The sequence below is a fragment of the Leopardus geoffroyi genome, chromosome A2, assembly GCF_018350155.1.
Source record: "Leopardus geoffroyi isolate Oge1 chromosome A2, O.geoffroyi_Oge1_pat1.0, whole genome shotgun sequence".
NCBI lineage: Eukaryota > Metazoa > Chordata > Mammalia > Carnivora > Felidae > Leopardus > Leopardus geoffroyi.
In genome coordinates, this window is record NC_059331.1 from 154,048,897 (window position 1) to 154,062,955 (window position 14,059).

General features: G+C 45.2%; 1 protein-coding gene across 4 annotated transcripts in view; it reads right to left on the reverse strand.

Moving 5' to 3' along the window:
• Positions 1-14,059, reverse strand: part of ATP6V0A4 (ATPase H+ transporting V0 subunit a4) — a 100,728-nt gene that overhangs the window by 39,534 nt on the left and 47,135 nt on the right. For all 4 annotated transcript variants that reach the window (XM_045495815.1, XM_045495814.1, XM_045495816.1 and 1 more), the window contains 6 exons: positions 12,366-12,516; positions 11,380-11,519; positions 9,641-9,798; positions 6,487-6,580; positions 2,300-2,418; positions 462-678 (listed from right to left, as the gene is read on the reverse strand). In XM_045495815.1, coding sequence (XP_045351771.1) covers positions 462-678; positions 2,300-2,418; positions 6,487-6,580; positions 9,641-9,798; positions 11,380-11,519; positions 12,366-12,516 — 879 coding nt within the window. The remainder of the gene's footprint in view (positions 1-461; positions 679-2,299; positions 2,419-6,486; positions 6,581-9,640; positions 9,799-11,379; positions 11,520-12,365; positions 12,517-14,059) is intronic.

Sequence of the window (14,059 nt, forward strand, 5' to 3'; positions counted from 1 at the left end):
ATGTCAACAGAGGGACTCCTCTTCTTGTCTCTTGCCAGTTTCTTTCTCGTACACCTCAGCTTATGTTTAGAATCAAAGATGGTGACATTTTAAGGTGCTGTGCAGACCATGTGCGGTTTCAGGCCAATCCATCTGAAGGACTTGGTTTTTTTTTTTTCCTTTCTTCATAGACGACGCACAAGCCGATTTTCAACTGCACAGCGATACCCACGTCGGGCATCACCCCAACAGGAGCAGGCAGAGCCGCAGCGGCATACCGCCCCCAGCACCTGTGCACTCATCCAAGTCTAATAAACACCTTCGGAAACTGAAAGGACCTAACAACCCCGGCGGGGCGCTCACCTGGCGCAGTCTTGCAAATGACTACACTCTGCGACACATGGGAGCATGAGACAGACGTGACACCCCCCCCGCCCCCCCACCCCCGCCCAGCGCATAAAAGAAGGAAACGCCACAGATACCTGATGTCTGTACAGGGGTGCGTTGGAAGGGTCGTCATAGTTAAACAGAAACATGTTGATGAAGTGGATGAGGATGCTTGGGGCGTGCCAGGACATGTGCACATCAAAGTGGCACCACTTGAAAATGATCATGAAGACCAAGTATCCAAACAGACACAGGATGAAAATCATCTCAGGAATAAACTGCAGAACGATGTTGAGAGTTCTTCCGAAGTATCTGGGGGTGGGAAACACACCCATTATTCTCCCCCAAAGCACGAAATGTTCTTTTTTTTGTCCCCCCCACACCGCATCCACTCTCCTGGCAAGCAGCAGTTATGCATGGATGGAGAAGAAGAGAAAGGAAGGATTCAAGAGAGCCAGAGTCTGGAAGGTAGCGTGGGAAGCAAAGGCCATGCCTGTAGGGAGAGCTGGGGATCCGGCCACAGCTTCACCTGCACATCTAGCTTATACGAACACATTCAAGGGCACAAAGAGTGTGCCCTTGAGGAGCGACTAGGAAGCGCTTCTCCTAAGACAGGGGTCGGCAAGCTAAGGTTCACGGGCCAAACTGAGCCCCTCACCTGTTTTTAAACAGCCCAAAGTTAAATAAAAATAGGTTTTATATTTTTAAACGGTTGGCCAAAAAATCAGAAGAAGGAGAAGACTAGTTTATGACACATGAAAATTATATGTAATTCAAATTTCAGGGTTCATTGATAAAGTTTTATCAGAACACAGTCACATTCCATTTACAAATTGTCTATGGCAGCTTTCATGCTACAATGCCAGGACTGAGTAGTTGTGACAAAGGCCACCGAGCCTGCAAAGCTTAAAATATCTACCCTCTGGCCCTTTACAGAGAAAGTCTGCCAACTCCTGCTCTAAGATACAGAGAGAGGCTCAGAAGGCTGAGTTGGGGGCCACCAAGTTAAAATGTCAGAAAGGGCCCCCAGCCCCGTTGCTAATTCTAAGAGTTATCTGAGGGAAAGGGGATATCCCACAACAAAACATGACTACTAGACAGAGGCCTGCCTGACATGCAGTGATACCAATGATAATCTGCTCCAGAAAATACATTCCGGGATTACCTCCCATTTAACCCCCACGGCCCTTTCAGGTAAGCAGGAGTACCAGGGGTCCCTAGTCACTAGTCGTGACTAGTTTGCTCACTAAATAGATCTTATTTTTCAAGCAGAACTGTACTTCCATGAGCTTTTAGGTCGGCGGTCACCATGGGGCTGGCTCTGGCCAGTGGGAACGGAAGAGGTATGTGTCACTTTGGGGTGGAAGCTTAAGCATCAATGTGTAATTGACCAGTTTCCATGTTTTCGTACATTTACATCCTTAGAGAATAGGTTTGAGACGTTTAGAGAGGCAGGTTGATAGAAGGAAAGGAAAGAAGACCACATTAACAGTCCAAGTGAGAGAGAGGGTGCAGCCATTTGGAAGACACTACATCAGGATTCTAGGACTCTGAGGGCACGGTGGCCCAAATGCACTTATGTCTCCATTTGCCCACTGGTGGGAGCTAATCCTGGATATAGCAGTGACCCCAAGTCTTTCAGGCTGGGGGGACAGAAGATGCTACGGGCTTGCCAGTCTCTTTCTGAACCCTCAAATATGCCTGAGGCGAAAGGTCACTCATATTTCAGTGACCCAGCTCGGGAGAAACAGAGGTCCCACTTCTGCCAAACCTGCCCGCCCTGGCTCAAGCCAAGAGACACGGCCAAGCGCTCTTCCCCGTGGCAAGGAAGAAACCCTCGCACAAGGAGACGCAGGACCAATGTGGCGGCTCAGTCACGGCTCATCAATGACGCAGTCAGATCAACGGGCAGGAAGTTCATTGTGAAACTCACACATGATTGAAAAGGCTGAGAACAACACCGAAAACCATCTGGACAATTCCCAGGATAACTGACATCTTCATCTTGTAAGAGTTCAAAAACGTTAGTTTGTTTGAAGCCAAGTTCCAAATCTGGATGGGAGATATGACAAGGAATACATGAGATCAGAGTCGAGAAGTTCTCCCGGCATCGGGGGAAATAGCAGGACTCCTCCTGAGGAAGTCACTCTGGGGACCATCCATATTTTCACATTCTGATCCAGTTCAATGCAGACATTTTAGGTTCAGAAAAGGAAGGGGACCAAACCCCTTTTAAATGCGATTCTAGTGACAAATTTGGCAGAATTATTAGTGCCATTAGGAAGATATTACGTGGCTAGAAGAAAAAAAATCCTACACGATTTCTCCTCTGTTCTAAGGGAAAAGACATTCTGAAACATCGTGGAGAGATCTCAAACTGGCCTCACTTCCACTTGGTAGTGACGTACAGCTCTGGCCCATGAATTTTTCCAATCCCTTCTTGAGAATACCACCTTTGACTTGGCATTTCTAAAATGCTTCACGTCACAAAGCATTTTCCAGGGCCCATCTCAAGAAACCACACTTAGAGTCAATATTTGTTAGCACTATGGGCAAGACATGCTCCCTGCCTTCCACACAGTCCCTGTTTTTTTTTTTTTTTAATTTAATTTTTTTGAATGTTAATTTATTTTTGACAGGGAGAGAGACAGAGCATGAGTGGGGGCAGGGGCAGAGAGAGAGGGAGACACAGAATCGGAAGCGGGCTCCAGGCTCTGAGCTGTCAGCACAGAGCCCGACACGGGGCTCGAACTCACAAACCGCGAGATCATGACCTGAGCCAAAGCTGGACGCTCAACCGACTGAGCCACCCAGGCGCCCCTACGCAGTCCCTGTTTTAAACAGAACTGCCAGGCTTGAAAAGTGAGGGGCACGTGTCCCGGCCCTCCCACCAAGACTGACACACAGAGCAAGCACTCAGAGTGGCTAGGGGGCTGGGTAGGGTCCCATGCTAGTTAATGGCCCCACTCACTGGCATTCTTCTTCCCCAAAGACATCTCCAATATCCCCATGGTCTCCACTCCCACCCCTATGTAAATGGTTCAGTCTTTGCTCTTACCTCTCAGCCCTCTTCAACTTTAGACACATCCCAAACTGCCTGCTAGATATGTCTTAAGGGTGGGGCACCTGGGTGGCTCAGGTGGTTAAGCATCCTACTTCGGCTCAGGTCATGATCTCATGGTTCGTGGGTTCGAGCCCTGTGTTGGGCTCTGTGCCGAAAGCTCAGAGCCTGGAACCTGCTTCGGATTCTGTGTCTCCCTCTCCCTCTCTGCCCCTCCTCCACTTGGGCGCTCACGCACCCGCTCACTCTCTAAAATAAATAAATGTAAAAATTTTAAAAAAAGATTATACATATATCTTAAGGGTTCACTATACCACATCTCAAAGGTAACAAAGCCACATCTTCCCACCTAACATGACTTCCTCCTCCAAACTACTTTGCTTTGGGTAAGAGCTCGAAGCTCTGCTAGGCACAGCCTCAATGCAAGGTCACCCTGCACCCACCCCAGGCACACAAGCAGGCAGGAACCACATCTCACCGACACGTCCTTTACAATGTCCTGAGCAGCTGCCAGCTGGACCATCACTAAGGGGGCTGCTGGCAAGGTAGGCAAAGGGTCTCCAGTAACAGGTGCCCAGACACCAGAGACGTCTCCTCTCTCTTCGCCATCTGCCTTGGCATTTAAGCTGCACCAGGCTTGCCCTGTACCCTCTGCTCTTCCCTTTGCCCACCTGCTTGGCCAGCCCTACGGGATCACGGAACCCGGTTAGGGCAGGGTCCCCAGCACGGTTTAGGCCCAGTCAAATCTGATGAACTATAAATTAAGTACCAGGCACAAACTAAGCTCTTTAAATGTACTATCTCATTTAATTCTAACAAAACCCTACGAGATAGATGTAAATATTCGCATTTTACAGAGAAGGGAAATTTATCTCAATCTCGGGGCGATTAAGTTCTCTACACACCTAGGAAGAAATAATACTATAGCAAATAGGGTATTTGACCTACTTATTTTCCAGATTCTGTTCCAGGTGTTTGACACATAAAAATCATTTAATCTTCTGAGCAACCCAGTGAGTTAGGACTGCTGTTATATCCATTTTGCAGATGAGGAAACAGAGACACAGAGGTATTAACTTGCTCAAAACCATATAGTGAGGAAATAGAAAAGGCAAGATTTATACACAGCTATCTGAGCCAAAAGCATAGGCTTTCAACCATTGTGTTATGTTCATTTATTTAAAAATACATACACTTTTTCTTTTTCTTTTTTTTGGTGAGAGAGAGAGAGACAGGGGGAAAGGGAGAGAGAGAAAACCAAGCAGGCTCCGTGCTGTCAGCACAGAGTCCCACACAGGGCTCAGATCATGACCTGAATCAAAATCAAGGGTCTGATGCTCAACCAACTGAGCCACGTAGGAGCCCCTCTACAAACACTTTTAGAAAGACCTGTCAGCTCTGATAACCAAATATCTTATGATTTGATTCACAAAAAAGGCTGCACATGGTCAATAAATGCTGCTGTAGAAATTTACATTATGTAAAAATCCAACCCTTCATTAATATATATAGGGTCTAATACAGGCACAGAAACGTTCTGTTAAAGGGGGTATCTCTGGGGAACAGAATTGCCAGAACAGCAGAGATAGGGAAGGAGACTCTTTCTTTTCTAGTTTATACTATTTTGTGGGTTTTTAATCTCATATAACTCTTATTTTTTCACAAAAAGACCAGGAATGTTCAAAAACGTAAATGTTACTAGGGAAAAAGTTAATTCTTCTCAACATCGCACTTCTCCTCTACCCCTCACATTTTTCCTTTCTTCTCTATCGGGAAGATGACAAAATTGCCACAGTAGATACTCTGGCTCCGTGGGTTCTGGGCTACACTGGCCTTTGAGGAGCAGAACCGGGCAGACAGGATATGCTGATGATTCAGGGGTGGGCTGGGAAGGTGAAAAGAGGACAGTGGCAGCAAAGACATTCAAAGCAAAGGAAGGTCAACCAGACCCTCTGTCTGTCCTCCTCCGCAGCCCGCGTGCTAATCATGAAATTCCTCGGACCACAGAAAAAGCCTTTCAAGCCACAAAAATATCAACCTGCGTTTGTTTTCAGCACTTTGCGGCTTACAGCTCAACTTTCAAGGACTTTACCTCGTGTGATAAAATTTAGAATACGAGTGTCCCTGAGTGGCCAAGTATAAACAAATCCCGGGTGATGTCTTCTGCCTTTGTAAGGGAGGGGAGACAGGCAAGCAATGGGAGGGCTCAGAATAACCGAGGAGGAGACAACCCATAAGATAGGAGAGTACAGTTTTAGGGCCCGTACTGTTTACTCTCAAATGGCAGCAACTAAAACTAAGGTCTCAGGATCTCTCCCACAAAAAGAGCTTAGAAGAAACATTTATTGACAACATTTGCCAAGTTTCGGTCTAGCTCGGTCAAGCTCATTTGGAGCACAAGGCTGCCACCTAGTGGCAGTTATGTGTTGGGCCATCACGTATAAGCCACTAGGCAGGCATGTGAGCCTTCTGGAAATCCCTTTAGATCTGAAAGGTTGTGCAAGGAAGCACCTTTGTTTCGCTTGGCTCAAATCCAGTTGAGATAGATATAACGAACACAAAAGTTAACTCGTACCATTTTTTAACTTGTACCATTTTTTTAAAAAAAAACTTGTGTCAATTCTAGGAGGTAAAATTAAGCAAAGCTAAGAGCAAATCCATACTTTGCTAGGATAAGGGAGATGTTACTCACTGCAAGAAAATGCCAAGGTAAGGAACTTGATCCGGATGCTAATAACTTCTCTAACATGCATACTTTCCAGGCAACCAAGGGCCTTTTAAAGAAGCAATCATTAACCACCAGGGGTATAAATTATTGGAGAAGGAAGCAGATGTTTGATCAACTATATGGAAAATGACCCAGGGGCTAGGTAAAGGGTACAGGTAGGACATTTACTTGAGTCCTACGCAGTGCCACAAAACCTCCAGTATATGTAATTCTAGCTCAGTGTGTAAGTTGTTGATTTCAAAGGTTCTGGCACTTTCCTCCCCTCTACATAGAGATCTCCTCAGCAAGACATTTTACGTAATAAATATCTAATCCAAGAAGACATTATTACCGGATCAATCCCAAATGGGTATGGATTTCCAGAGTACACTCCTGGAATGGCTGGGTCCAGCTGTAAATATGGATTTGTTTCCATTACATGTGCACTAGAGAGGGGAAAAGGAAAAATAAAAACAAAACCAATGATTAACCAGAGGTAGAAAATAACACTATAGTGCCGTTGGTCATGAACTTGTAAGCCAATCAAAGCCTCACTGTTGGTGCAACTCATCATTTGGCTCATTCAATCATTCCATGAATGGGTACTGAATACCTACTATGTGCCAAGTATTGTCCTAGGTGCTGAGACTATGCACATTACCATCTGGCCCTAAGACGCTCACAGTCTGAGTCTCCAAAGGCTCTCAGCCTGGTGGAGTATTGTAAAGAAAAGCAGTTATACTACGTCAGAAAAAAAGTCGGTCAGGGATGTAGGAGCATATAAGAAAGAAATCTCAGCCCGGGGACAAGCCTGGGAAATCATCCCTGCGTACACATGGGCTCATCTGGAGGTATAATTTGGCTTTCACCCACAGACCCTAATCTTCATGAAACTTAGCTCTCAAAAGTTGCAGTCCATTGAATGTCTTTATTTATTTATTTTTTTGCTCAGGTAAGTTTTTTAAATCTTAGTTTTTATTTTATGTGCAACAAAGAAATTTTAGAACAGAAAATTTCAAAACTACATAATAGTAGAGAGCATAATATATTAAACTTCCATATAGCTACCCATTCCCCAGCTGTCAATACATGGCCAGTCTTTTCCATCTGACCCTCTACCCAGTGCTGTCTCCCACCAAATGAATCATTTCCGATTAACAGACCGCTACTTTTATCCACACATATTTTAGTATGTATTTTAAATGATACAGACTTAAAGAAAATTAACACAGTCTAGTATCATACCTTAAAAATTACGAGCAATCACTTAAAATCATCAAACATGCAATCACTGCTCAAATTTTCCCAAATTACTCATAACTTTTTAACTGTCGGTTTGTTTAAATCATTGAATGTCTTTAAATCAGTGTCCCAATTTTGCCCAGAAGCTTGAATGTCAGTGGGTAGGAATTTCTTACTATCTCTGCAAGCCCCAAGGGGATGAGAATATTAGGGGTGTTTGTTTGTTTGTTTGTTTGTTTGTTTAACAGAGCACACATCTATAGAAGGGCCAAGAAGGAATACTGAAATGATGAAGAAAAGAGTGCTGGCAACTTTGGTTGGCTACCTAGAAATATACTCCCTCCCTCCTACAACTGAGGTGCTCGAAGGTGTTAGGGAGCCACAGGGGGGATCAGGAAGCCTGATCTCAATGACCAGACCCTCAGGACACAGTGGGAACAGATGGCCTCACTGGCCGTCTCAGACTCAGACCCTAATGCATGCCTCAGTGCATACGGTTACACTGAACTAGAAGAGGTTTGTTTGTGTGTGGACAAAGCCGCTCCCGATAAGAGGGAACCGGCACCCACAGCTAAGGCATGATCTCTGCTGTTGACATAAACAAGTTCACAGAACACCAACATCAGACAAAGCCACCCTCTGACCTTGGTGGATCCAGACAAAAACAAGACCGATCCACATCATATCTGATATTAAAATATGGACATATCAAAATAAGGGCAATGCCCGAACCACAAAAATGACCAAACATTGCCCTCATCCTCCTAGAAGCCAGACCCTGTAGGCCCTTTCCCTATGTCCTCTTGCTGAGATGCCCATGCTCCCCCACTGGTACACCAGCTCCCTGAGTTAGTAAATTCAGTTCTGGGTGATGCCAGGCATGCTTCTGGTGGTCCTTGGCTGAAGAACGTTGTGACAGTGTCCCTAGTCAATTCCCAGGGAAAGCAAGCCCAAGACCTAGCTTGTGACTGGTGACCAAAACCAGCTTGCTGTGTCCTTTGCCACTCTGATGGATGACTGCAATTTTCTTTTGTCTCCCTGTTAATAAGGTCCCACTTTATACAAGGGATGCCTGGCATGTGGCTGAGTGTCCCGCAGACTGGGCTTGGCCTCCGAGAGCCTTGAATTGGGGCAGGGGTCATTCCATTCACAGGTGCATAAAAGAGTACTCGAGCCCACATTTGCAGAATGACAAAAAGCCAGGTGACTCGGACCTTTCCCAATCACGCTCCTGGGTAAATGAGATTTCATGGAGGTAGTTTGGTGAAATTGTACTGATTTAACATGCTTCAAAGTCCATCGCTATGCTTACGAGTTTACATCTAAAGAGCAGAACTAAGTAATTTGTCTTTAAATTTATGAAAGCTTTGTTCTCCTAGGCATCTCTTCAGGGTACTTAATCGTAAAGCAAGTACAAAAACAAAAGCACTTGTCAATATAGCCATCTGGATTCTGGAAAATGTCCTATCCTTCATTTCCTTCCTTCCTTCTTCTGTTCCTTCTTCCTTTCCTTCTTCCTTTCCCTTCCCTTCCTTCCTTCCCTTCCTTATTGTTTAATAGTCCTGTCCTCTACTGCAAGGAAGCTGGACCAGCAAAGATACTAGGGGGGATGCATTGACCCCCCCATGACACAGCCACCCACGCAGCCACTCCTCGCCAGCTACTCTATCCTATCTGCCCTCCTCACTCCATCACCCAAAAGACAAACACAGGGAGCTGCTTATGAAAACTAGCCACCCCCTCCTTTCCTTTTGACATTGAATGGAGTCACTCTGAACCATCAAAGAAAATGCCCTTCAGGTGAGTCTGGGGCCTCGAGCACTGGAAACCAGTGATTTATATAATTCAACACCACATCAGGCTTCTGTCCTAAGTGCTCACTGCGTCCAGTCCCCTGCTGGAACTAGGTCTGCTTCAAATGCCACCTTCTCCTCTGGGGAACTTAGCTTCTGTGACTGACACCAAGATGCCCAGTTTGTACCTGCCTCACTATTTGTTTTCACAGTAGTGTTGGCACATGCTACGGACGCCATGATATATACTTAATTGAAATGTTACAAACTATCTCCACACAATAGAATGACCAGCACAGTTACTGAGGGACTGGTTGGAGGTTGCTCACTCGGTAAATAAAATGGAATCATTCATTGAATTTGTGGGCACGCCTCTGAGCAGAGCCAGGCATAGACTTCTTGACCATGAAAAGTGCCCCTGAAGCCACCTGGACAGCCAAGCGAGTGACCCACCTCTGTCTGTAAACTTACTTCCACGTGCCATTTCTGAACATCGGTCGGACACTCCAAGAAGAGCCAAAGATGTTGAAAGACTTGGAGAAGCAGTCATTGTAAATCAAGCCCGTGTAGATGGAGAAGATGCCCATAAGGAGAATCAGATAGCGTCCGTGGAAGAAGGTGTTCCAGATCTGGTCTCAGGGAGACAGAGAAGATGGCCGTCAGGGGGCTTGGCATCAGAGCCCAGGGTGGGGGGGAATGTGTTATGGGATGTCTCCAGCACCAGTGGAACATCCACGGCAAGGCACACAGGCCCCACACAGAGGGGCCACAGCATGGGGCAACATCAAAGCGATCCAAAGAGAGCACACACACCGTGACTTCCCCGAGCCTACATACATCAGTCAGAAAAGTCCTAGACCGGTGGTTGTTACTGTGGAAGAAAAACCATATAAGCCTCATAATCTTTAAGTCATCACTGGTTAGAAAACATAACTGAAGGGGCGCATGAGTGGCTCAGTCAGTTAAGCGTCTGACTTCGGCTCAGGTCATGATCTCACAGTTCATGAGTTCGAGCCCCGCATCGGGCTCTGTGCTCACAGCTCAGAGCCTGGAACCTGCTTCAGATTCTGTGTCTCCCTTTCTCTCTGGCCCTTCCCCTCTTGAGCTCTGTCTCTCTCTCAAAAATAAATAAACATTAAAAAAAAAAAAAAGAAAAGAAAACATAACTGAAGTGGAGGCTGAGGCCTCACACGTTATGGAGGGACATGAAAGTGTGCAGCCACTCTTTCAAGTACTTCTAGGAGACAAGCTCCGAGCTGGATGCATATGGCAGCTAAATTTCACGGCAAGTCAAAGCTCCACTCATTCTGTCATAAAATCAAGTCTTGTCTAAGCACGTCCACTAAGAAGAGTCAAGTGCTTTCTATAATACTGGATGATGGGTGTCAATCATTCACAGACCTGCCAAAGTGTAGCTCTGAGATTTCAATTCTTTATTCTAGGAAGCTACGGCTCTTACAGTGTTGGCCACACAAAACTATATTGGCCAGAGGTGGAGTTTCCCACTAACCTCGCTTATGATTAGGCTGCTGTGACATCACCGAACTAGCTCTAGTTAAGACAACTTGTAATAAAAGTTTGCAGATATTCTTAAAATTCAGAACACAGCTAAAGGCATGTTTCCAGCTTACAAGATGTATTCCAATGAACACAGAGCTCATAAGAACACTGAGCATGGACTGATTGTGGGAGAAGGGCTCTGCCATGAGAAAAACTATTTGTGATATTTTAAGTGAAAAAAAAAGGCCACAAATTAATATGCAATATGTGATCCCTATTTTTAAAAATGTTGAAAAATTTGTGTATAATCCCAGAAAAAAATACAGGAAGATAGATAAAAACATTAGTTGTGATTTTCTCTAGGTAGTGAAATTGTTGTATTTTCCCAATTTTAAAAATAAACATATATTGTTTTTTATAATCAAAGAAAAAAATTCATGTTAGGAGGGAAAAAACTTAAAAATAAAGAGAGATCAATGCCTTGTCAAGCAATGTACAAAAAACAAAAATGCTGAAAGAAATTGCACCACACCATCCAAAGCACTGACCTTTGGACAGGAATTTCTAGGCTGAATTTTGGCCCCTTTATCCTTTCTATCCTTTGCTTTTCATAAAACAGGTTTGTTTCTTTGGTGAAAACAACATACACATTTTTCAGATTCTACTTATAACCTCGGAGAACTGAGGCAAGGTATTCGACGGACACCCACCTCGTTGTTGGTCTTCTGGGAGAGCAAGCGTCTCTCATTAAGGACCATCCAAAGGGCTGCCAGGAGCATGATAATCCCATGACCACAGTCTCCAAACATCACAGCGAAGAGGAAGGGGAATGTGATGATGGTATAGGGAGCTATAGAGGGGAGACCCACAACAGCCTGAGTCCTTCCCACGGCCAGTGGCTCCATCAAAGATCTGTCTAACATGATCCGTGACCCACAAGCTGGTTCCCTCGTATCTTTCTGATTCTGTCTTCCCTCCCCATCCCCAACATTTGCTGAGCTTGCACACATATTAGCTTATCAATAAGTAAGCATTATAAGTCCCTGTTTACAGATGACCTGAGTTTTGAAGCAGTTTGGTGACTTGCCCAAGATCACAAAATGTATCGGGTCTTAAAACCAGTTTCCCATCTCTGAGCGTTTCGTATACTCCACATGTATCACACACCTCTACTCACAGGATACCCAGTCTATGGGGTCGCTGCATTACGGGTCACAAGATTAGGACTCTGCTTGGAGAAAAAGAGCACTACAGACTACATGGCTGAAGGGCACCTGGTCTACCCTTTTTATTTTACAAGCCAGACTACCAATATCACACAGCTTATGTCACTTAGAATCCAGTCTTCTGACTCCAAGTCCGGGAAGCCAGCTGTGTGTTCCCATCTCACCCACAAAACAGCTACAGCTCTGTGAAAATGTTGAGAGATGACTCCATTGAATCATTAAGGAAACAAGAACTGAATTTGACTGCCTAATAAGGCAATGGTTCAAGGGATAACAGGTGAAATCTTGACAAAGAACAAATCTTTCACTAATCACCATTTAGGCAACCAATGCAGGGCATTAGGAAGCCAAACAAAATTTTAGGAATGATCCAGTTTTAAGCAATTCACCTCCTAGGCCACCCAAGGGGTAAATCTTAACCAGTTTTCATTTTCAAGTTGCCCCACTATACAATGCATCAGACACTTTACCTGGGTTTATTTCCCGGTAACTGCCCACACCATATGCATCTACAATATTCTGGAAGCCAGCTGTGAATTTATTGGTCCTGTTAAAGGTGGGAGGAGATGTTTTAGACTGCACTGCAGTCAGGATGGGGACCATGGAGGAGCCACTTAGTTCCTACAAAAAAACAAACAAAAAAAATTGGCAAAAACGTAAGGAAGAGTGTCAGTACATGGATGTCCAATTCCTGCCATCCCTTATAGGTGAACTTGGGACAATTTCTTGACCTCTCTGACACCCATGACCACTCTGTAAAATACCTTCCTAATATCTAATTTATCTTACAGGAGAGTCATCAAGAGAGTGGAGTTCTGGCCATTTCCATTCTCCTGCTCCTGCCAATTCACCTGTTATGCCCAGTTCTGGGTCCTCTCCTCTTCCTTTCTCTCTACTCACACCCTCAAGAGTTAACCCACTTTCCTGATTCCGCCCTTTTCTTCCAAATGGTCCTACTCCCTCCCCAGTTTCGATTCTGTTTTAATTTCCTGTCTGGGCTTTCAAACTCTCATGTCTCAGCAACCCCACAATATCCAGGAGCCTAAAATCAAACTCATCAACTTGCCCCAAAGCCAGGTTCTCCCTTGGCCTCCCTGCTCCTTCAGCAGACTCCGTTCTCCAGATCCCTGAACCTTGGGAATCATCAGACGCGTCTCTTCTCCTGGTTCAATCAATCGATCACCAAATCCTGCTGATTGTCCCTTTAAAGTCCTTCTTTTTCTCACTCCCATAACCACTAGCCTAGCCCTGAGCCTCCCCATTTAGCCTATGCTGCAGATGGTGCAATCCTTCTTTCATAAAATAAAACAAACAAGTACTGCTTCCGTCATGTTACTCCCCTACTCAAAAATCTTCAAAGGCTTCCTATTACCTAGAGAATGGAATCAAAATTCTTCCTTTTGGTCATCAAGACTTCCTCCCAATATTGACTATTACTCCCTTCACACCTTCACCCCCACTACTTCTGCACAGAAACAGGTGACTTTACACCAGCCATCTCTCTTCTTCACTTACCCAGGTATGAACCGTTCCCCAGGCTCACTCCCCAGGAACCTTTCGGTCAGTCCAAAGTCTAACGGTACTTACCACCTGCATACTCAGTGGGACTTAGCACTGGCTAAATGACTGCCCATCAATCCTCCTAAAATGCCATGAGGTCCGTATCACCTTCCTACCCAGCCCCACTTGACAGGTGAGGGAACAAAGGTCCAGAAAGGTTAAGTAACTTCCCCTAGGTCCCACCGCAAGTGGTGGAGTTCTTTACTCTCTTGTGATATATCTTTTCATGTGAGATTATGATCTCCCTAAGGGCAAGAATTATGGTGCTTCATTTTTCTTAACATGTGCCCCAGCAGCTGACATAACCCCTGGCATAGAGTAAGTATGTTGTGCTTGTTTGTGATGCTGACAACGAAAGTTAGCCTATTACACTTCTCTCCTCACCTCCTACCCACGTAGAGCCTTCTACTCCTATCCGGGAAAGACTTGTTATTTCAGAGGGCTGAAGACACTGAAGAAACAGTCCGAAGCAGACTTGTAGAAGTTTGGCCCCTCTGTGATTACAGGATGACCCTGTCTCGTTCACATACGTGCGTCAGGACACCTCCCCGGTGGCCCTGCTGTCTTGTCCATATCGCACGGAAATGTTTCTAAAATGCAAACT